This window comes from Pelodiscus sinensis, chromosome 4 (assembly GCF_049634645.1).
Source record: "Pelodiscus sinensis isolate JC-2024 chromosome 4, ASM4963464v1, whole genome shotgun sequence".
In the NCBI taxonomy this organism is placed as follows: domain Eukaryota; kingdom Metazoa; phylum Chordata; order Testudines; family Trionychidae; genus Pelodiscus; species Pelodiscus sinensis.
Window position 1 is genome coordinate 46,811,972 of NC_134714.1, and position 24,078 is coordinate 46,836,049.

A 24,078-nucleotide genomic window follows, 5' to 3' on the forward strand; every position below is an offset into this window, starting at 1 on the left:
GCCTCTCTCTTCTCCTCTCCCACCTCCTTTTCCCAGTCTCCCCCAGTTTTGTTCAATAAAAACAGATTCCATTTTGGAAGACACGTTATCTTTATTTTGTACATCAAGAAGAGGGGCTAGGGAAGGGTAAGTGGAAGGAGGTGAGGGAGGAATGGGGCATGAGCCCCCGATGGAGAGGACTGGGCTGGCTCTGCGGGCTTCTGGGGGTGGAACCTCTCCTGCAGCCCCCCAATTGTCCCCTCTCCCCAGATGGCAGCCTGTGGCAAGTGCAGCCGGGCTGATGGCCGAGTGCTGTGATGTGCCCAGTGTGGGTAGTCCAGGCAATCCAAGCCAGGACTGCTTTGCAAGCGGGGCACCCCTGAGAACTGTCTGTCCGGGGTGGTGGTCGGGACCCTTTAAGCACAGCCCTCTGCTAGCCTGTGACAGCATCTCCACGCTCTAAGTCCTCATCTGATGCCCTGCCGGCACTGCTTCCGGCCATCCTTAAGCCTGGTTCAGGGTCCACTCTGTGTGGACATGCTAGTTCGAATTAGCAAAACGCTAATTCAAACTAGTTTTTTAGTCTGGATCCGTTAGTTCGAATTAGCTTAGTTCGAATTAACTAATTCGAACTAAGTTAGTTTGAATTAACGTTGTAGTGTAGACATACCCTCAGGCTTAGCAATATAAATACTGGGTTACTCCACTAATACCACCCAGCTAATTTTACAAGCCAAATGTTCCCATTCTGAAGACCCAATTGTAAGTGTGACATTTCCATGTCCATGTGCAGGTTGCAATGCCAACCTAAGTGCAGGGTGCTTTGTAATCATGCGTTAGGTCAAGTGGACCCTAACGTGGTGCCCACGGGGCATTTTTGTGCGCCCGCCTATTGACCAGGGCCGGCCCGAGCCATTCTTGCACCCCGGACCCTGGGCACCTGGCACATGCACAGCCCCTGCCCCGGGCGCGTGGTGCATGCGTGATGCTGCCCCCAGGTGCATGGCGCATGTGAGGCCCCACCCCCGGGCGCCCGGCAGCCCCAAAAGGTTGGGGACCACTGCCTTAGGTGTACTGGAGGATCCACATTCTGTTCTATATTTCTGCAATTTGCTGCTGCTGCTGCTGCTGCTATGGGAATGTCAGATCGAAGGAACAACCACACTGGATGACATGCTGCCCAAAGATATTTTTCCAGTTTTCAGGCATTCCTGTGAGTTCTCTCATTTGGAATGTCTGCTGTAAAATTCCTCAGAAGCTTGTGACACCCTGATTTCCAGTCTAAGTTTTAACCCCCTGTACAGTCAAAGACCAGTGAGCAACACAACCTCTAAGTTCTCTGTCCTGCCACTCAAGTGAGAGGAGCTATAATTGTGCAAAGGGACTGGCATACAGTGTGAATGGCCCAGCTGCTAATGATTTGAGGCCAGTATTTCCTACTGATCATTGGGCTCTGTGTAGTTAGGAGGCCAGGCTATCATCACTTTTCATGCAGCAACTACTCACTCTTCTTTTTTACAGGCTGGGAACCAACCAGTTAAGTAGTAGTTCTGCAGAAAAGGACCTGGGGGTTACAGTGGATGTGAAGCTGGATATGAGTCAACAGTGTGCCCTTGTAGCCAAGAAGGCTAATGGCATATTAGGTAGCATTAAGAGGAGCATTGCCAGCAGATCCAGAGATGTCATTATTCCCTTTTATTCGGCTCTGGTGAGGCCACATCTGGAGTATTGTGTCCAGTTCTGGGCCACCCCACTACAAAAAGGATGTGGACGCATTGAAGAGGGTCTAGCGGAGGGCAACCAAAATGATTAGGGGGTTGGAGCACATGACCTATGAGGAGAGGCTGAGGGAGTTGGGTCTGTTTAGTCCGCAGAAGTGAAGAGTGAGGGGGGATTTGATAGCAGCCTTCAACTTCTTGAAGGGAGGTTCCAAAGAGGCTGGAGAAAGGCTGTTCACAGTAGTGACAGATGGCAGAACAAGGAGCAATGGTCTCAAGTTGAGGTGGGAGAGGTCCAGGTTGGATATTAGGAAAAACTATTTCACTAGGAGGGTAGTGAAGCACTGGAATGGGTTACCTAGGGAAGTAGTGGAGTCTCCATCCCTAGAGGTGCTTAAGTCTCAGCTTGACAAAGCCCTGGCCGGGTTGATTTAGTTGGCATGGTCCTGCCTAGAGCAGGGGGCTGGACTTGATGACCTTCGGAGGTCTCTTCCAGCTCTATGGTTCTATGATTCTTTACTTTCTATAGTTGTATCGACATTGGTAAAGTGTATCACATTGGTATTAACATCTGTATTAGCTAGCTGTGGCAACAACAGGACACGAGTAGTGGAGCACAAGCTGATTGCAGCTGCCCCCTGAGTAACGCATGGAAATGTCTGCTGCCTGGAAACTCTACAGGCTCAAGTTGCAGACTGACTGGGTCTTACATAACCCATACTTCCACCAGCCTGGATTGTCTGGGTGGGATGCATGGAAGGCTTCCATGAGATTAAGGGCATGGACTACGGGGAGATGGAGTTGCACTCTTCTGAGCCATATCCTTCCAGCCTAGAATGTACCAAAGTGAGCTGCCTGATTTTTTAGTCCAGTATCTCCTAGTTCTTAGATTCACAAGAGGGCCACTGAGTGATCCTGGTGAATGAAGGTGTTGTCAATGGTTTTAGCAAGGGTATGTGAAACACCTAGGTGTATTTTGAGGGAGCTGAGTAACTGAAGCTTCATGGTCTCCAACTTGATTACCTGCCTGATATGTAGCCAACCTGTGAACAAGTATGTAGTCAGGTTCTAGGACAGGGTTGATCAAGGGTCAGATCTGAGTCAGGCTTCAGGCTTTGGGCCAGGAATAAAGTCCAAATCAAGCTGAGGTTGAAGCTAGGAATTCAGGAAAAGGAATAGTCATGGCAACTACAGGGAATCCACACTGGGCCATATCAGCATCTATGAAGTTGTTCTCTGCCCTGGAGTCCACCAGTGCCCACTCTGCTGGGATTTGGTAAGCTTCCTGTGGAGCCCAGACCTGGACTTTGAGGTGTGGGGAGAGCTCACCATGAACTGGGAGTGTCTAGTGAAGAGTAGGGAGACATTAACTCAGGGCTTGTCCTGACCAACTCTTTCTGCCAGCCCTGGGTGTGATAGCTTTGTGAAGTCCATCTTGCTAGAGTTCACGGTGGGAAGTTGTCAAGAGAATGGCCAGGTCCTCCCCAGTGGAAACACAGCTCATGGCAGCACTCTGTTTCCTCAGGGATCACATGATGATGGACCCTCTTCAGCTGCATGGGTTTGGGTCTGATTTGGAGACAGCTACAAAGGGGCACGAGTCACATAGTAAAGCCATTACAACAAGTAAGATGGTATACTCTGGTATGCTGTGCCAGAATAAAATAGGAGGAACCAGCTGCTGCCCTCACATCTCCTCTCAGACTTTCTGGCCTAGATGTATGCCTCCCTGCCCTTCTAGTGGGCTGTACCTCCCAGCAGGGAAAGGAGGAGAACTGCCAGCTCTGCCCCCAACCCTTATAGAGGGGGCTGCTCTGTAAAAGGGCAGGGGGAGGGATTAGAAACATTGCTCCATCCTTTCCCTGCTGGGAGAAGGCAGCAGGGAAAGGAGCAGAACTCGCAGCCCCTTCCCCAGCCTCTCCATAGATCTCTGTCACTGAGGATGGGGCTGAGAGTTCTCATCCTTTCCTTGCTGCCTCTCCCTGCAAGGAAAGGAGCAGAACTTCGACCCCAAGCCCTGTACATAGACACAGCAGCTCCAGGCAAAAGCTGGGGGTTCTGCTCCTGTCCCTGCTGGCTCCTTTTCCCTCCATCTACTGTCCTGCCCCGAACTCCTCCTCCCCTGCAGGTAACATGGAGAGGGGAGGAGTGAGGGAGGGGTAAAGCATGGGGGTCTAAGGCTGCGGGGAGGGTGGAGTCATGTGGGAGGGGCACATAGGGAGATCATGTGGTCCCGTCCCTCCGATACCAGCAAAATACTTTTATTTGCTTGTAGCACTGAGTAACACAGATGGCTCCCTTTCCTCATGTTGCTCACTGAGCCCTATTGTTGATGTGTATGGCAAGGTGGGCATCTAGGTTGGTCAGGCCCTCCACATGAGCTAACGCATCCTTACTCTCCTTGTGTAGTTCGCCAGTGGAACTGGTAGAGCTGGGTTGCTTTGTTCTACTTGGTGTCAGAAACCAATCACCAAAAGTGAGCAGTGTAGGAAGAAGCTTGTCCTTGCCCCTGCTGGAGTTTGTGCAGGGCTGCCTCTGCCAAGTGGGTACAATGGGGACTATCAAGTAAGACAGAAAATGCCTAGAGCAGATGGTGGGCAACTTGTGGCTCACGACACCCTTGGCTGCCCCCTCCCCCACACCCTTCTCGTGCACTTGGGTGCTGGAGCCCCACACTTCCTACACCTTTTCCCTGTCTCTCAGCACTTTTGGAGGTGCCACGAATCACCTGATTCGTGCTCCATCCCCACTTCTCCCCCACCCTCCCAGAACTTAAACTGTTGTGAACAGCCGAATTGTGATATTTCAGCTCTGCGAGGGAGGGATAAGGGTTGGGACAGAGCCCAAATCAGCACACTCTCAAAGTGCTGGGAGGAAGATGGAGGAGCAGGTAACTGGGACGCTCCAGTGCCTCAGTGCATGAGAGGCGTGTGGGGCAGGAGGGACAGAAATGGGGGGCTGCAGCTAGAATCCTGTGGGCAGCGGGATGCTGTGGCCCACTGAGGTGAAGGGGGGCCACACATGTAGCCCACCCACTATTTGTGGTTGCCCATCCCTGACCTAGAGGAAGGCATCCAGTCTAATACCATCTGGTTCAATGATTTGAGTAGTGATGAGGCTCCATCCCATGTCCCACCAGGAGGTGAATAATGAATCCCAGTTTTTGCTTGGTCACTGGGGTAGGACTGAAGGTGGAGTAGAAACAGTAGGCACTCCCTCAATTTATGGTGGTCCTCATTAAAAAAATTCAGAGAGGAAGACTAAGTCTGAATATGTACCCAAACTGTGAACAAGTATGTAGTCAGATTCCAGGCCAGGGTTGATTTCAAGGGTCAGATTTGAGTCAGGCTTCAGGCTTTGGGCCAGGAATAAAGTCCAAATCAAGCTGAGGTTGAAGCTAGGAATTCAGGAAAAGGAATGGTCATGGCAACTACAGGGAATCCGCACTGGTACCTGGACACTTCCTGGAAGGCCAATTAGTTCACTGCCCTATATAAACCCAGTGAGGAGCCACAGGGATGCTGTTTGTCCGACCTCCTGAGGTGTGACTTCCCATGGGCCATGTCTACAGTGGGCCAGGAGTAGAGGAGCACAAGCTGGTTACAGCTGCTATTGGATGGCAGCAGGTAGCTGTTTGCTACATGGCAGCACAGTAGGACTAGGTTTTAGACCTGCTGGGACTTGCACATTCTCCTCCATGCCAAGGGCAAATTGGGTTCAATATCTTCTTAACTGACATGTTTTCTAGCATGATGCATTATCTCAGTATATTCAAGGCCTCTGAGGATAGCATTCTACTTGAATGCTAACTGCCATTACAGTGCATTTTTAAAAATAACTTTCCACTTCTACACATTTTTCTAAGGAAAGGATTAGTTTTTGCTTGTTACCTAAAAGATTAATTAATGTTTGCTAAAAGCTCTAGGGTCCCTTTAGCTAATCCCAGGCCACAGCAATAACCAGAATAATGGGAAAGAGTTAAAGTAAATGTCATTTTTTAAAATGAATGTGAATGTCATTTAAATCTTTTCCAGCATACTCAGAGCATCCCTGCACACTTTCCTTTTGAGCCTAATTAACACGTATTACATTTGGGAAGGACATAATATGTGGAAGGAATGGTCTTTGACAGCCATATCTATAAAGCTGAAAATGGCATTTTATGGCTGCTTCTGCAAGAGAACAGGTTAAAGCTTTATGTGTCTGCACAGATGTAGTGGGCCAGCAGCCATGAAAAAAATGTAGTCTGGATAGAACTCATAATGGAAGATTGACTGTTAGGATCCTTGTGTTTCAGACATTGATTTTTCTCCAAACAATGCATTTTACAGTCAGTTAGAGGCTGCATACTGCTGGAAGTATTTGTCTTGTCAGATAACTTGCATCAGCCAACTAGTAAGCTAATTTTAAGAAGGAAATATGTAACAGTTTTTTGTGTTTGGATTTTTTGCTTTTTTTTTTCTTTTTTCTAAGAAAAGAAAGATCAATACAAATCACATTTCCTTAAGGTTAATTATTTATTTTTAAGTCTGACATATTTCTTACAAAGAAATGTAAGGTACACACAAATATTTATTATCATTTCTTATATCGTAACTGTATCTCTATGAAGGCCAAGATAAATATGTAGTGTTCCAACTATACAGTGCCTGGCGTGTTTATTACTACATTCTCTATGAGCAATCTCCATTCTGTTGTGTTTCCTTGGTGACTATGTTATTCCAGGAAAATGAATAACACACGGTAAGGAGGGTGTCTAATGACTTCTGCACTAAACAGGGTGTCTGGACTAAACCACATGGATCGTGGTCCCTGATCACTCAGATCTACATTAGAGCACCCCTTAAAAAGTAATATACACAGAAAGCCCCAGGAAGGTTCAACTACAGTGTCTGAAGAACAAATTTTAAGGTGTATCAATTGTACCTTACACTTTGCTCCTGGCCAAAGCTTTTGGGGTGTATGTGGAGCTCAGAGCCAGAGTTTGTCCCAAGAGAAGGATCAAAAGTATAAAGAATTCCACTTTTGAAACATGTACAAACCAGCTTCTTCTGTTATCTCTATTTCTTACTTATTAGTTTGGATATTTTCCTATTCAGTGAATATAATTAATGTAATAGCATTTTGTTGTGATAGTTCTACACTGATGAGGTCTTAACTGAGTGGCAGTGGGAACTGGCATCATAGGTAAGTGTGACATCATCCAAAAGACAAAACCATCCAGTCAGATAGTCACAGTGTTTCCAGCCACTTTAATACAGCAGTACACCACTCCAGGCAGTGCATTTTATGGGTGCTAGCTTCAGGTGCTCTGCAAAGCAGAAAGATAAAGGCCAAGGGAAATCAACCATTCAGGACGTACAATAATCAATAAATAATGCACGCCATGAAGTAAGGATGTAAATCTCATTTAATTGGTTAATCGGTTAAACATAATGTCTAACCGGTTAACCAATTAAAGAGAGGTGGAATTGCTCCTCTCCTCAGATACAGGTTGGAGCTACCCCCCACGCCCTGCTCCGCCATGGCCAGGGGTTGCTCCGGCAGGGTTGGAGTGCCCCATGCACTCAGTGTCTCCACAGCTGGCAGGGAGCTGCTCTAGCACCTGCCGGTTAACCAGAGCTGCTAAGCCTCACCCATGAGGTTTAATGGATTAACCATTCACATCTGTACCATAAAGTGACATACTGCTGTTGGAGACTGCAGCTTGATAATTTTAAATATAACTTACAAAACTTCTTAACAGCCAATTTGAAAAGGGTATGTATCCTTCCAGAATGAAAACAATTCCTAGTAGGGAAGAGGCATGTGTTGTGTTAGAATTGGGGTGGAACCACATCTTCGTACAACTCTCTCCGAATTTAAAATAATTTTAACACAATAGCGTTGTGGATTCCCTTTGGTTGCTATTGATTCCATTTCATTTGTGCATCACTGTTAATTGATGCAGATGACATTACTAAACTATTCCCACAGGTCAATCAGAAAATAGCTTTGGACTATCCATGTTCCTTGCAGCATTAAAATACCATCTTACAGAAAAACTTAAAAAACTATGAATAGTCTTGTAGTACCTTAGGGTATGTCTACACTACAGCACTAATTCGAACTAACTTAATTCGAATTAGTTAATTCGAACTAGTGCATCTAGACCTAAAAACTAATTCGAATTAGCATTTTGCTAATTCAAACTAGCATGTCCACATTGAGTGGACCCTGAACCGAAGTTAAAGGTTCCCCGCTTGCTTGTCTACCTCGATGAGGGAAAGCAAAACAGTCCTGTCTTGGAGTGCCCTGAGTGCTCACACTCGGCACATCACAGCACTCGGCCATCAGCCCACCTGCACTTGCCACAGGCTGCCATCCGGGGGGGTCAATCGGGGGCTGTCAGGATCCAGGAGACCCTGCAGGAGAGCTTCCACCCCGAGGAGCCCGCAGAGCCACTCCAGTCCTCCCCATCGGGGGCTCGTGCTCCATTCCTCCCTCGCCTCCTTCCACTTACCCTTCCCTAGCCCCCCTTCCTGATGTAAAAAATAAAGGACATGTGTGTTCAAAAATAGAAACTCTTTATTTAACAAAACTGGGGAGAGGGGGGGATTAACCTCTGGGGAGACGGGGAAAAGGAGGTGGGAGGGGGAAGAGAGAGGGTGAGAGAGGGGAGGGGGAATCCTGGGAGGAGGGAGCTGGAAGAGGGAAGCCAGGGGAAGAAGGAGGAGGGGAAGTATAAAACTATGGTACGCCATATCTTCAGTACTGTGTACAGATGTGGTCTCCTCACCTCAAAAGAGATGTTTTGGCCTTGGAAAGGGTTCAGAAAAGGGCAAATACAATGATTAGGGGTTTGGAACAGGTCCCATACGAAGAGAGGTTAAAGAGACTGGGACTTTTCAGCTTAGAAAAGAGGAGACTGAGGGGGGATATGATAGAGGTCTATAAAATTATGAGTGGTGTGGAGAGGGTGCATAAAGAAAAATTCTTCATTAGTTCCCATAATAGAAGGACTAGAGGACACCAAATGAAATGAACTACTTAATTCGAACTAGGCGTTAGTCCTCGTAGAATGAGGTTTACCTAGTTTGAATTAAGTGCTCCGCTAAGTTTGAACTAGCGGTTTGTATGTGTAGCGCCTATGAAAGTTAATTCGAACTAACGGCTGTTAGTTCGAATTAACTTTGTAGTGTAGACATATCCTTAAAATCAAACAAAACATGTAGGGTAGTGGCAATGGGTTGTGGTGCAGGATAGAGTGCAGGGTTTAATCTCCATGCGCCTCCCCAGGAAGCAGTGACGTGTCCCTGTTGCTCCTAGGTGGCTCCCTAGGCCAGGGAAGTTGTGCACAGTGTCACCAAGTGCTAGCTCCACAACTCCCAATGGTTGGGAATTGCAGTCAATGGGAGTTGTGGGGACAGAATCAGGGGAAGGGTATGAAATCGTGGGCTCTGACTCTGCAACCCCCATTTGCTTAGAAGAGTGTGTTGTGCCCACGAAAGCTCATGATACCATCTACATGTTTTGTTAGCCTTTAAAGTGCTACTAGACTATTTGTTGTTTTTTAAGGTGTTCTAGTTACAGACTAACTCAGCTACCCCACTGAAGCATCTTATCATAGAATCAGAATTGGTAAACAGCAGCTGTCAGGTATGAATAGCTAGATTACATTGCACCATACAACTGCATATTCAGCAAAGTAGATATGTATAGCACTATCAGACTTTGTCACAAAACTAATGCACTTTAGTGGGAGAAAGTGCAATATATTTTATTCCTATACACATCTCAGGTTGCTTGTAATTTAGTAGGGTCACCACAATTTCTGGGCAGTCTATCAAGTGGGATGTTGTAATGATTTGCATGACTAGTACAGTAAATGGAAAAATGTAGCTTGTGTTTGTAGCTGTTCCACTGGAGTCTTGCAGTTTGCTCTCTTTTTAGTGCTTCTTAGAAAACTATGTAACAATTTTTAGCTATTTTGCAGGCTGCTGCTTGGTGAAATGAACCACCTATACACTGTCGAAAACTTAGGGGCTAGTGAAAAGATGAGAACAAAGAAAAGGCAGAGAAAGGCAGATAGTTAATATGATCTTGAAGTTACCCAACATATTTCTTGCCAAAGAACCTGGAATTCATGTGATTCGATTGCTGGAAAAATGCTTGAATTAAAAATTGACTTCCGAAGACCAAGACATTAGAGCCAAACTCTGGCACTGCAGTTTTCACTCAAAATGGGCATTAATGAATAAACACAGGATAGGGTGAGCAAAGCCATGGTTCCCTGGTTGATTCCCTACTACCACTCATTCCTGCCAGTGCAAGATGGAAGATCAAAAATTGGGGAAAAGTAGGAGGGAAAGAAAAGTCATAGGCCATGCTCCTCCTATCACTGCTGAAACCTTCCTCTGCAGCATCACTTGTAAAGCACCTGTTGGCAGCTGTGGAGCAGTTTATGTTCAGTTCTGGGGATAGAGCAAGGACAAAGAAACAGGCTCCAGGTTCCCCCATCTGACATATGATTTGGTTCTTAGTTTAGTTCAATACAGGCTATGCATGAGCAATGAGGATTACAGTAAGTGAGGAGCGTGCGTGTGGGGGGGGGAGGGGGAAAGCAACCTCACTGATCTAGGCATAACATTGCAATGCTTGCTTTCCAGAAAAATATAATTAAAAACAATGTTGAACTGCTGTCGCCCTTACTTCATGTCCCTGCCAGTGTATATTAATAGTCTAGGACATGTACTACTTGTATTTCCTCCCTTTAATATATTTTGAAAAATAAAATTTTATGTGAGGATGATGGAGAGGGGAAAAGAAATTATGAAAAAACCAATAAATGAATATTGTGAATAGTCAGTCAGACGTAGTGGTAATGGCAGAGGCAAAAACAGCTAACATACAACTTCCTATCTTCTTTCTTTATATATATTTTAGAGATTTGTGCGTGTGTCTGTCTGAGTCCATTTGTTCAAGAACTGCTCCTACACGTTAAAAGTTAGGACCACCAAATTTAGTATATAGTTTCCTCTTATGCTAACTTAAAGCAAGTTCAGGGTTTAGTTGTGCCAGGAAAACAGGATGTGCTTGGAATTCAATTGTTTTCCAGAACATGGAAAGAGAGGGGACTGAGCAGAGGGACACTACTCACAGTCACCACTGGGGGCAGCAAGCACAGGGAACAGCTATACTGCAGAGTGACCACTGGGGCAGCCACACCAGGAAGTGGCCAGCTGGCTTCTGTCCCAAACCCCTTCCTCCCTCGGCCATCAGCCTCAGTGCTGGACCAGGGGGCCAGGAAACCCCAATGACCCCACTGCCATGCCCCCCTCCCCAGCATCACTGGGACTGGGCAGCCCCAGCCCCCACTGCAGGAGCCACAGGCTGCCCCTCCCAGCACCGTTGAGCTGTCTAGTGCAGCTGCGCCCAGCTAGCCTTCACAGACCTGTCCCTCTCCCACTCCTGGGCCAAGCTCAAAGAACATTAGTGGGAAGCCTGTGTGGCCCGCCCCTTCCCCTGGGCCAGACCTGGAGAGTGACAGCAGGAGGCCTCCATGGCCATCTCCCTTTGCCCATCCCCGTTTCCATCTTCAGGCAGGATCTGGGCAACGCCAGGTAAGTCTTCTAGTACAGGTTGGACTCCCTAGTCCGGCTCCCTTGGGGCCTGACCAGCCCTGGACAAGGGAGTTTTCCAGACCAGCAAAGGTCTGATAGGGAAGGGGGCACCAGCCTCACCTCTGGGCTCCTCTCCCCAGCTACTTAGCATCAATGCCCTCAGTCCTCTGGCCGCAACAGCCCTCCACGAACCCGCGAGCTCCGGCAGCCTTTGTGGACTGTAGATGTTGCCAGACCAGAGAGTCTCGGACCACAGAGGTTCAACCTGTACTATATATTTTAGAAATGTGTGTGTGTGTGTCTGTCTATGTGAGTCTCTTTCTTCAAGAACTCCTAAATGGTAAGAGGTAGGACTACCTCATTTGGTATGCAGCTTCTTCTTATCATAATTTAAAGCAAGATAAGGCTATGGTTGTGCCAGGAGAATTGGATGTGCCTGCAATTTGTTTTTTCCTCATTAAATAGGAAGGGAGGGATCTGATAGGAGGGACAATTATATTGAAGAATGACCACAGGGGGACAGTGAGAGGACAGAGATGGGGATCAGAACAGCTATAACCCCATTAGGCTGGCAGGATTCCGGGGTGGAAAAAGGGACAAATATCTACTATATATTTCAGAGAGTTTGTCTGTTTGTATATCTGTTTCTCCTTCTTCGTCCCCTGGCTGTGCCTGCTGCAGCAGCCATGGACAGACGCTTCTGACCTGGACCCCAAACTATTGTGGTGACAGAGGGCTGGGGTTGTCCTCTTTCATCAGGACAGGCTGCATACTGAATCCCCTGGTATCCAGGCCCACCCCAGAGCATTGATTTAAACTAAGTAACACAAAACTTATTTGAGTTAAGGACTGGAGCAATGCCGGGTAAATCTTCTTGTAGAACTATATTTGAGAAGTGAGGAGATCTTATTACTTTGTCAACATTTTCAAAAATTGGTGTAGATGTACAGACTTGCCTACCAACATCAGTATATAAAACAGCTGCTCTGAGATGTTTTGCTCAGTACTTTGACCAAAATTTAATGGAAGTATAACAAATACTTTTGAATCTCCAAATACAGAATAATCCCTCTTTTGAAATAATAATACAGGTTGGACCTCCCTGGTCCAGCACCCTCAGGACCTGACTGGTCCTGGATGAGGGATTTTGCTGGACCACGGGAGGTCATTTCTGGACCCCCTGCTGCTGCCCTTCTCACCCTGCGCCCAGCCTGCTGTCCTTCTGGCTGGCTCCTCACCTGCTGGTCCCACAGCCCTGCTGACCCTGCTGGGCAGCCATTGCTGCCCTGGCTCTGGGATCTGTAGGGCAGCCACACATGCCACACTCTGGCTCCAGGTCCCACAGGGCAGCCATGCATGCCATGCTGGGACTCTGGGTCCCACGGGACAGCAGCGCACACCATGCTTGGGATCCAGGACCAGCCAGGGAGCTGCATGGCGTGGATCCCTGTCCCACCGACCTACCTCAGCTCCCAGCCCCGCCGGGCAGCCATGCACGCAGCACGCAGTTTCCCAACTCCTCTGGGCAGGCCTGCGGCCAAGCACTGACAGCGGACTTGCTGCAGGCAGCCCACTGCCCTGCCAGCTCTGCAGGGATCCTTGCCACTGGCCCTCCACCAGGACTGTCTGGCTCTGCACCATCCGGATCATGGTTGTTGCTGGATCAGAGAATCTCAGTTAAAAGAGTTTCAACCTGTATATAAATAAAGTGTGTGCAATTTTTGAAAATAAATCTATGTAATAAAACAAGCCCTCAAAATATAGTTTAGCATTAGTGCAATGTCAAATTTAAATTAGTCTTTTAACCACATGTTCCTGTTACTCTTATCCTCATCTTAATTTCTTGCATGCCTTCTGTTTTTTATTTCACCCAATTGTCTCAGCTCTTCTTTAATTAGGGCCAAATTCTGCAACCATTTATGTTCATAATAACTTTGAATATCTACAGAAATATGGGCAGGATTAAGGTCTTAATTTGTACAGCACGAACATAAGGGAGCTGTGAGCTAGAAGGGGCCTTTGGATGTGATTGTGAAACACATAAGGGTGCATCTAGACTGGCAAGATTTTGCGCAAAAGTGGCCGCTTTTGCTCAAAAACTTGCCAGCTATCTACACTGGCCGCTTGAATTTGCGCAAGAACACTGACTTTGTAATGTACAAAATCAGTGCTTCTTGCGCAAATACTTTCATGCTCCTGCTCGGGAAAAAGCCCTCTTGCGCAAGAATACTTGTGCAAGAGGTCGAGTGTAGACAGGGAAGAACTGTTTCGCGCAAAAAAGCCCCGATGGCTAAAATGGCAATCAGGGCTTTCTTGCGCAAAATCGCGTCTAGACTGGCCACGGATGCTTTTGCGCAAAAGTACATGCCAATCTAGATGCGCTTTTGTGGAAATACTTTTAACGGAAAAACTTTTCCATTAAAAGTATTTCCGCAAAATCATGCCAGTCTAGACGCAGCCATACTGTATGAGGTTGGAAGCTCTAATCACGATATGAGGGCGTACAGGTGTGTTCGTGCTAATCTATGACTATGTCTGATAGAACATTTTAGCTTTCTTTACTTCAAATTTATGGCTGCAACTGACTCCTCTGCTTATGATTAAGTACATACTTAAATCATTGCAGTATTGGAGCCTAAATTATTAGCTATATGTAAATAAAAGATCTCTCATATTTTGAGGTACGTATGCCAGCAGAAAACGAAGGCAGAGCTGAAATGGAGGGTAGAATTGTTGATCAAGTGCGTGATAAAAGAAACCCTTTAATATAATAGGTATGTCAGGTACCATAAGATTGATATACATTTCTCTATATTTCTATATTAACCACAATGAAATTAGGACATCATGTTGAAGCAGCTGATAAAAGAATTAATATGGAGAGAATTTCCTTCATGCTATATTTGTTTAACAGTTTGAATGTTTTCCTCAGTTACATATCATATTTTGTGAGGCTCTGTAGGAACTGCTATGCATAGATTTTATGGGAAGCTTGAGAAAAATCTTTGGAGTTTTAATTCACTTTTAGTAACTTAAGTGTGAAGAAAGTACAAATTTCTGATTTGTTTTACTTCAAAGTTTGTATTTTATTATCTCAGAAGTGGTTGACATTAAAAACATTGAAATAAGCTTGGTTTATAGTCAATGTTGGTGGGGGGGGGGATAACTTAAGCCCCTGGTCATACAGTAGACTTCATGCAGGCAGACCCCTGCACCGGCACATAGCTCTGCTGACGGGTCCAGCTACACTATGTCTGCTGTACCGTCAGACCCCAATGCTGCATTAAATTGGTTCAATACTTTGAGCTGTGAACAGTGAAAAATTAAATTTTCACTCGTAGGCATTAGAACAGTTTCTCTTTGTATTTTTAGGAAAGCAAAAGTGGTTGAGAATGTTTCACACATAATGAATTGCTTTAGGTTTCAGAGGCCATTAACTGTTTAAGGACAACTTAATTGGGACCAGGTCCTGTGCCGATGAAATCCATGGTAGCAGTATCTGGGCCTTAGAACTTATGGTGTCTAGGTCTGATTCTGGAAAGCATTTAAGTATTCCATTGAATTACATGGGAATTAAGCACATGATTATATGCCTTCCTGAATGAAGCAGGACCTAAAGGAAGGTTGTGAAGGTGTTAAAGATGCATCAGTGAAAGACACTCTGTGTGAACAACTTAGGCTTAAACAAGAACAATACGAGGAAAAATTAAATGAAAAGCCAAGTTTTAATGCAATTTTAAGGTTGAGAAATTCAAAGAGTAAAGCATTTAGATTAATATTAGCAAAGTTTGTAGCACAGACATAGTGACTGGAATCATAGTGACTGGAATTGGCTACAGTTGCCAATTTTCTATTTGCATAAAACCATATACTCTTGCCCTGCCCCCTGCCCCTTCTCTAAGCCCTGCCTCCCATTCTCTCCATCCCCTTCCCTCTGTTGCTCACTGTGTCACAACTTCACTCACACATTTTCATCAAGCGAGGACAAGGAGTTGGGAGTGTATGAGAGGGCTTAGGTATGGGGCAGGGAGATGGAGACTGAGAGAGGTTGAGGTCTCTGGACTGGGGGTGTGGGCTCAAGCATGGGGCCATAAATAAAGAGTTGAAGGTGTGGGAGGGGGCTTTGGGCTGGGGCAGGAGATTGGAGTGCAAGGTGTGAGGGCTCTGGCTGGAGATGCAGGTTCTAGGATGGGGCCAGGGATGCAGAGATTTGGGATGGAGGATGGGCTCAGGGCAGGGGCAGTGGGTTGAGGTGCAGGAGAGGGTGCAGAGTGCAATCTCCAGATGGTGCTCACCTCAGGCACCTCCCCAGGAAGCAGTGATATGTCCCTGTTGCTCCTAGGTGGCTCCCTAGGCCAGGGAGGTTGTGCACAGTGTCACCAAGTGCTAGCTCCACAACTTCCATTGGTCAGTGGAAATCAATGGGAGCTGTGGGGACAGAATCAGAGGGAGAGGATGAAATAGTGGGTTCTGACTCTGCAACCCCCATTTGCCTGGAAGAGTGGCCAGAGGAAGCTACAGGGAGGGCATGGAGTCCTGGGCACCGGCTCCACAGTTTCTATTTGCTTGTTACTGCAGCCAATGGAAGCTGCAGGGGTGGAGCCAGTGTGCAGCACATGGGGTCTCCCTCACCACCTGTATGCCTAGAAGTCATAGGGACATGTCATCACTTCCCAGAAGGCATCTGAGGTGTGCGCCGCCCAGTTGAAAAACGGACACCTAACAACCTGGCTGACTTCAAGGAGACCAGGATTTCAACTCAGTGTTTTTAATTTCTGATTTCCTGAATATATTCAGTGGCTACTTGTTAAATGTAAGCAGTCTGAACTTCATGAATAGTGTAACACACAAAATGGCTGTTGTAGAACACTTAGCACTGAATTTCCTGACTCTTGTATGCTTACCTTTTCAACTATAACCTTACACTAATGGTTTCATATTCAGCTTCCTGCTGTCTGCTGTATACTGCATTACAAATTGATTGCAAGCAGCTTGTCATTAAAGTAGCAAATAGATAAAACAGAGAAATTCAAAGCTAAAAATTAATAGTCCTGAAAATCCTCTCTCTCTTTTTTTAAACTTTAAAACATAATATCTAGCATAGGTTACTGGTGCCTGTGGGGAAAGGGGCTGTATTGAGGGCCACCGAGAGGGACAGGGAGGAGGCATGAAGGGACACCCATTTAGCAATTAAAATTTTAGCAGAGGCACCGGAAGCATCTCCAACTTTTGGCGGAGTCACCTCCTGAGTGCTACTGTGAGTCACTTTTGACATCTTGTTATCTTTGGCCAATCACAGCCAATTCTGAAATCTATCAAAAATAGACTCAGTTAGACAGGTCATGTAATCCCCACATATCATGCATGTGAACACACTTCTTTATCTTTCTGGGGTTTTTTCATATTTTAAAAGCGCTTTTAAAGTGAATGTAGTAGTTTAGTATCAGCCTAGACAAAATCTATTTCAAATCCCAACAATGCACTTTTGCTGTGGCCCAATCAGGACAATGGTTTCCCGTATGTTGTTGCTTCAAATAGAGACCTATGGATGGGCATGGAGTAGATGAACATAGAAGAATGGGAAGCAGATGTCAGGGAGCTGTAATGTACGCTAGAAGTATAGAGTGTGTAACAACTTGTAGATAAGAGTTGTGCTTAAGCCTGGTATTTTCCTTTAGAGGAAATTAATTTTCTGTCCAAGAAAAAATGAGAATTCATTGAATTCTATTGGTCCATGATGCCAAGGGATTTTTTTCTGGTGTCCCAGTTATAGAATGGTGAACAATAGGAATTACAATGGAGCATACAGTTAGTATCCCCGCTCCCCACCCCCACCTCCACCCACTTTCCTACTATTACCCTGAAGAGCTCATCACCACAACGTACTACAGGTTGAACCTCTGAAATCTGGGACTCTGGTTCAGCAACGGACCACGGATGTTGATGGATCAGAGAGCCCTAGAGCTGGGAAGTGAGAACCAGCTGGGAGCCCTGTCTCCCTGCTGCCCTGGCGAGCCCTGTCCCCAGCAGGCCCTTATGCAGGAATTTCTATGGGGGGTGCTTTTTTTGTAAATGTGACTGCAAGGGTGTGAATGCACCCTCCGTGATCTCCCAAGTAAGCAGGGAAATCAGTCCCAGCCTTCCCCCAGCCAGAGCATGCTTCCTTGGGGAACCATTGGGGGGGCTTTCACACCCTTTGCACCCCCACCCCACAGTGTACAGGCACGCCGGGAAACCCTGGCTGGGCGGGGCAGCAGCAGGGCAGCTAGTGGTATTTTCTAAATAAGATGTAATGTAGATTGTGATGTAATGTCAAGTGTGTCTGGTATTTTTGTTGAAACCATCTGGCAACCCCAGGTTCAATATGCTGAGTTTTTAACACTAAGGCTATGTCTAGACTGCAAGCCTCTTTTGAAAGAGGCTTTTTCGAAAGATACTTTTGAAAAAGCCTCTTTCGAAAAAGAGCGTCTAGACTGCAAGCGGAACTTTCGAAAAAGCAAGCCACTTTTTCGAAAGAAAGCAGCGAGTGAGTCTGGATGCTTTCTTTCTAAAAAGCCCTGTTGGCATTCAAGAACGCCTTTTTTCGAAAGAGCACTTGCGAAAAAAGGCGTTCTTCCTCGTGAAATGAGGTTTACCGCCGTCGAAAGAAAAGCCGCGTTCTTTCGATTTAAATTCGAAAGAACGCGGCTGTAGTCTAGACGCAGGTGAAGTTTTTTCGAAAAAAGGCTACTTTTTTCGAAAAAACCCGAGTCTGGACACAGCCTAATAGTAATAATCAGCCTCTGTGTTTATTTATGTCTTGTTGTTCAGTGGTCATTGACAGTCTATTTGGTTGTTTGAGAGGAATGAGCTCACTTTTCCATAAATCTTTTTAAAAAGTCTGTGCAGAATATATTTCAGAAGAGCATCTTTACTATGTAATACGTGTTTTTATACTTTTCCTTCAGCTTTTAGCTCAGTTTCCTTCATTGTACTCAGCTTTCTGTTTTAACATTCACACTTAGAAAACCATTGGGGTCAGTGAGTGCAACAGAGACTGTTGTCTTTACAAATGTTGATTAGGCCTCTCTTCTTTATCATCTTACAGGTCTTGTAGAAATTTGCCTGATGCACCCTCTTGATGTAGTGAAAACCAGGTAAGGTTCTGCTTGAACAAGTTTTATTGACACTGGAAAATATCCAAATTGGGAGCTGTCAGAAAATAAATTGCTAGAACTTGTCCAAGGAAGACAACTTCTCTCTTTAATGGCATTTATGTTTACTTACTGCTTTTTACAGCACTTGATAGACAGAATTTGAATAGCATGATGCATTTCTGGTTAGAGGTCATCTAAAGGTGTTAAATACTTTTTATGAAGTACAGTCTTCATATAATAGCTAAAAGAAAGAATTAAATAAAAGTTGAATATTTAAATATGCTTACCATATCCATCATCTCAAGTAATGTTTTAATGTGAAACTGAAGTGCCATAGTGCCTTAAAATATTTTTGAGACCTGCTGCAATGGGTCACATTTTAAAAAGTTAGAATGAAAGAATGTTCCCCAAATTAGCACATGTAAGTTGGGTTAATTCAAGCCAACTATACTTTGTCTCCATTTTCCTGTTTAGCCATACTAATCTGTGTCTTTGTGAGTACATATGGTGAACCAATTTTGAAAATTTTGTCCCAAAATTTCTATATCATATTGTTCATTTAGAAAAAGAAAAAAACCTTATGGTATTGGATTTCTGTCTTTTGGAGCTTGACATCTAAATTCATAATGTAACAAATGCAGACATTACTAGTGTTAACTACTTGTGAAACTAACCTTAGCAAAGTTCTAGTATGGCCAGTTGAAAGGTAAGAACTGGAGGACGTGCCTGAAGTAGGAAAAAGAGACAGCAGTTCTCTGGGATGCTTAAAAGTTGTATTGAATGTTTGTAAAGGCATTCTCTGCTTGTTTTTATAATTATGCTAAGGACTATGGAGAAGGAAGTAATTCTATATTAGGAATTTTCTCTGATTTTTCCTCAGCTCAGTATCCACAATCAGGGGAGCCAACAACCTTGCCAGGCCCCTGGGCAAGGTGTGTATGGGAGAGGGGTGTGGTTGCTGCATTATTTGAAGGGGTGGGGACTCAGGCAGAAGGGGCCAAGCTGGGAGCCAGCCCTCAGCACTGCCTGGACCGCGGCACTCTCCCTCCCAAAGCTCTCAGAGCACATGACGCATGGCACTCCAGTGGCAATTTAAAGTTGTTTCCCCCCCATTACACAATTCTTGATCTCTTCAGCAACATAGACACTAACATTTACTACAGGGGTAGGCAAAGGGGTCTCTGCGGGCTGGATCCAGCCCACTAAGTGGATTAATCCAGCCCGCGGCCGCCCTGCCGCCCCCCGGTCCCAAATCAATTGAGACCTGGGGATGGGGAAGCATATGAAGTCTCCTTTTTCCGTCAGGGGCACGTGGCACCAGAGGGAACCACAAATCCCTGGTGGGGGAAGGAGACTTCACACGCTCCCACTACCCTCAGGCCAATCAGGGCCTGGGGGTGGAGGGGTACACAAAGTCTCTTGCTGCCCACCCCGTCCTGCCAGGAGGGAATTGCGTGCCCCTGGAAGAGCAGGGTGTGGGAGTGTGTGAACTCTCCTCTCCCCATGAGAGGTACATGGCCCCAAAAGGAACTGCGTGTCCCTGGCAGGGGGAGGAGACTTCCTGCAGGCCAATCAGGGTCTGTGGGTGGAGAAGCACTTGATGTATCCTGGCCCCACTCCTTCCGCCTGAGGCCCTGCCCCTTCCGGGGCAGTCCACGACCACTTCTGAAATTCACCAAGTGGCCCCCCTTCAAAAATTATTGCCCATTCCTGCTCCAGAGGAACATCAAGACAATGCCAGATGCCCACATCCTGTGGATTGTGGCTGTGCATCCTTGCTTGATTGTTATGTGTTTTGTGTTTGCTTGAATATGTTTTTAATAAATATGTTGGAAAAGGAAATTCCTGCCTGAGATTATTTTGAACCTCAGGAAACACAATAATGGTTTGGATTTTCTGTGATAATATTTTGCCATACATTTGCTGTATTTAATAATTTTATACTATTCTACAATAATAATATAATCATTTATCCATGGCAGGTCTTGGAGAAGGGCTGATATATAAAAATATGTTCTTGTAAACTATAAACAAACAGCATGCCCAGTGGAGCTATTTCCTGCTAAATGTACATTTATACATTTGAAAATAATTTTGTTTCATTCTGCATTAGGACACCAAAGAAGATTTCAAATCTGACAGATTAATCCAAGTTACTTATACACAGAAAAAAACAGAAAACTCTCTCTCTATTATTTTAGCCCAATGCAACCTACTTCCTCTTCCAAATGAAATGCTGTACCCAGCCAGAAGACTATGGAAAACTATTGGGCTACGTCTACACTGGCCCCTCTTCCGGAAGGGGCATGTAAATTTCACGAGTCGTCGTAGGGAAATCCGCGGGGGATTTAAATATCCCCCGCGGCATTTAAATAAAAATGTCCGCCGCTTTTTTCCGGCTTTTAAAAAAGCCGGAAAAGAGCGTCTAGACTGGCCCCGATCCTCCGGAAAAAGTGCCCTTTTCCGGAGGCTCTTATTCTTACTTCAAAGAAGTAAGAATAAGAGCCTCCGGAAAAGGGCACTTTTTCCGGAGGATCGGGGCCAGTCTAGACGCTCTTTTCCGGCTTTTTTAAAAGCCGGAAAAAAGCGGCGGACATTTTTATTTAAATGCCGCGGGGGATATTTAAATCCCCCGCGGATTTCCCTACGACGACTCGTGAAATTTACATGCCCCTTCCGGAAGAGGGGCCAGTGTAGACGTAGCCTTGCTGTACTTTCTGATACAAGAAGGCTTATACAGCTCATGTTGCATTTGTTTATATCACAGCAAATCTTTTATCTTATTTTTTCTTAGTCAGATTATCCTTAGGGAAGGTGCAGCAGTCAGTAAAATAAATAAAGTACTAGATCCCTATAGTCTCCCTAAAGGCTACAACAAACTTTCATTAACATCAATAAAAGTTGCTTGTATCTCCTGGGTAGTTGGGGAGCGAGGAAACATATGAAACGGATTCAGTAGCTAAGAACTTGCAGATAAAGATGCTGTCAATCTACAGAAGGTCAGGGTTTTTTTTAAACCTTTAATGATATCACTTAAATGGATGACTGGTGAGCTGATGGGTATTCTCGTCTGAGGGTACATCTACACAGCACCGTTATTCTGGAATAACTGACATTATTTCAAAATAACAAAGTACACGTCTACACACAAGTAGTTATTTCGTCATGATGTTGAAATAATGTCCAGCCAGAGAGCTCCTTATCAGGGCCAGCCCGAGCTATTTTGGCACCCTGGGCCCCAGGTGCATGGCGCTGCCCCTGGGGCGCACGGCACCGCCTCCGGGCACACGACGCATGCGCAGGCCCGCCCCGAGGGTGCGTGAGTGGATGCATGGTGCATGCGCTGCCCAGTCGGCCTGGCCACCTCTGATGGCGCACAGCCCAGAGCTGTCCAGGGCGGGCTGCACCTGGCCGTGCAGGGCCCTGTGGCCGCGGGGGGAAGGACGCTGCTGGTTGATGCTGCGGGGGTTAACACGGCCCCCACCCTGGACAGCTGCTGCAGCCCGCCGGGAGCCGGGCGCCCCCCGTAAGTTGACACCCTGGGCAGCTGCCCGGCTAGCCCACCCCTAGTCTGGCCCTGCTTCTTATTCTGACTCCTGTAACCCTCATTTTACAAGGATTAAGGGAAGTCAGAGGAAGAGTGCTCTATTTCACAGTAAGTGCTGTGTACTCATGCCCAAATTAGAAATAAGCTATTTCAACTTAAACTACGCAATGAGCATAGCTCAAGTTGCGTAGCTTATTTCAAGTTTAGCCCTGCTGTGTAGAAGTACCCTAAATGAATAATCACTTTTGCTTTTCCTTCTGTTTATCCTGGATTGAAGGGCAGTATCCTATGGTCACCCATCAGATTTACCAATCTGTGACACAAGATGTGACAAACTGAAATGTCAAAGAAATGGCTTTGTAATACTCATTGTTTTTGAGCTAAATATAGTAAAATGTTTTTTCCAACTAGAATGCTGTAGTTTGGGCCTGATTGGTATATGTGTTAATTCAAGCAATACCATTGGGGGAGTGCCAAAGAAAAAAGACAATCATCTTAGTAAAGATGAGGAGGAGAAGAGAGAGAGGCTGGGTGTTTGTTTGCTAGGAAAGATGTGGTGAAGCCACTCTGGATCCTACAAGGGAAAGGCTGAGTCTGGAGGGCATCAATGGGGAGAGATGACTCAACCCAATGGGCACAATATCCCTAAAGGTCCAGGTTAAGGTGAGATGGAAACAGCTTGGAGTTGTGGATAGGTTTCCCCAACTGTTGGCGTTAGGGATGAACTGGAACTGAAACAGTAGCTGTCTGTGGTGTACAGCAGAAGGGAACTGAGCCACCAAAGAAGATGAAGAAATGGCTCAAAGTTAAGAGAACAGAAGAACCCTGGATGACAGGATACATACTGGTGATGAAAGAGGAAAATGAATGTTCCTGAGGAAAAAATGGAAAAAGAAAAGAATTGGCCGAGTAGCCTAGCCACTGGAGGTGAGAAGGGGGGAGCCCAAAAGTATCAGAGGAGGATGGACTGTGTATCAAATATTTGCTTCTATGTCCTTGAGAGAAGGAACCATGAGATATATTGGTAGGACTGGGAAAATGAGAAACCACAGTGAAAGAATATAAAAGGATCCACGCTGACCCAAAATGAAATGGGTGAATGGGAAGAGATTAGATCTTCAAATTACACCTGGTACCAAGACCAGTGGGCTGAAACTGAATTAAGGGGAAATTTGTCCCCTATAAAATATGAGTTCTTTGGGTGTAGAGAAGATGACCAAGTGCAGGAAGCAGGCATCTGTTGCATCCTCTAAAGAAAGGAATGCACAAGGGAAAAGGAACCGCAGCGTTGGACAATTGGGTGAGCTGTGTGAGAGAGAACCAGGGGCTGGAAGCTGTTTGGTGCTCTGATCTCTTAAGCACCAATCAGCTTCCCTAGTTAAGGCATACTGAGGATATGCCGCTAATTAGCTGATCAGTCTGGGTGAGCTGAGTAATTAGTGAGTAATTAGCTGGTGGCACAAAATAAAGTACAGGAAAAAAATGAGGGGAAAGGATCTGAGCTAGCTGAATCCAGTATGTTCGGAGATCTTGAGAAAGGGAGACTTCTGTTCTTCCCTGGCCCTGCAGGAAGAGCTAAAGAATAAGAATAATTTTAAATTCTTTGCTGCACAAGGCCATACTGGGGTTGGTGTTGGGAATATAAAGAAACTCACACAAAATTGCCACTTTGGGGGTTCTTTGGCATCAGAGGACAGGAATACAGGGCAGCATGTTAGTCACCCCTGTAAATTAAAAACTATCCTTCTGTCTTTTACGTGGTCAAGACACAGGTCCATGCCAAAAACCTCATCTTGACAAATGTTGGAAAAGTTTTGATCTATTTTGTGATTTAGAGGTCATGGCTGGCTGTTATCTTTGTCACAAACTAAATGAACACCCTGGATTAAACACCCCCTGAACTTTGAAATAGTTAAGAGATGATCTGAGTCCAGATAGGAACTCTGCAATACAGCCCCAGTCAAAAACTTTTCTACCGTGAGCCTCTCTCCATGCCTCTTGTTCCAATTTCTGTCGTTTTTGCTGTTATTAGAACAGTTCAGCTTACTACATGTGTTTCCGATCTCATTCCATCTGTTGTTTTGCAAGAGCTCCTT

The 24,078-nt window shown here is 45.7% G+C and overlaps 1 protein-coding gene across 3 annotated transcripts in view; it reads left to right on the plus strand.

Annotated features, from left to right (window-relative positions):
• Nucleotides 1-24,078, plus strand: part of SLC25A21 (solute carrier family 25 member 21) — a 382,587-nt gene that overhangs the window by 199,702 nt on the left and 158,807 nt on the right. For all 3 annotated transcript variants that reach the window (XM_006117703.4, XM_006117702.4, XM_075926919.1), the window contains one exon: nt 18,387-18,435. In XM_006117703.4, the coding sequence (XP_006117765.2) occupies nt 18,387-18,435 (49 nt within the window). The remainder of the gene's footprint in view (nt 1-18,386; nt 18,436-24,078) is intronic.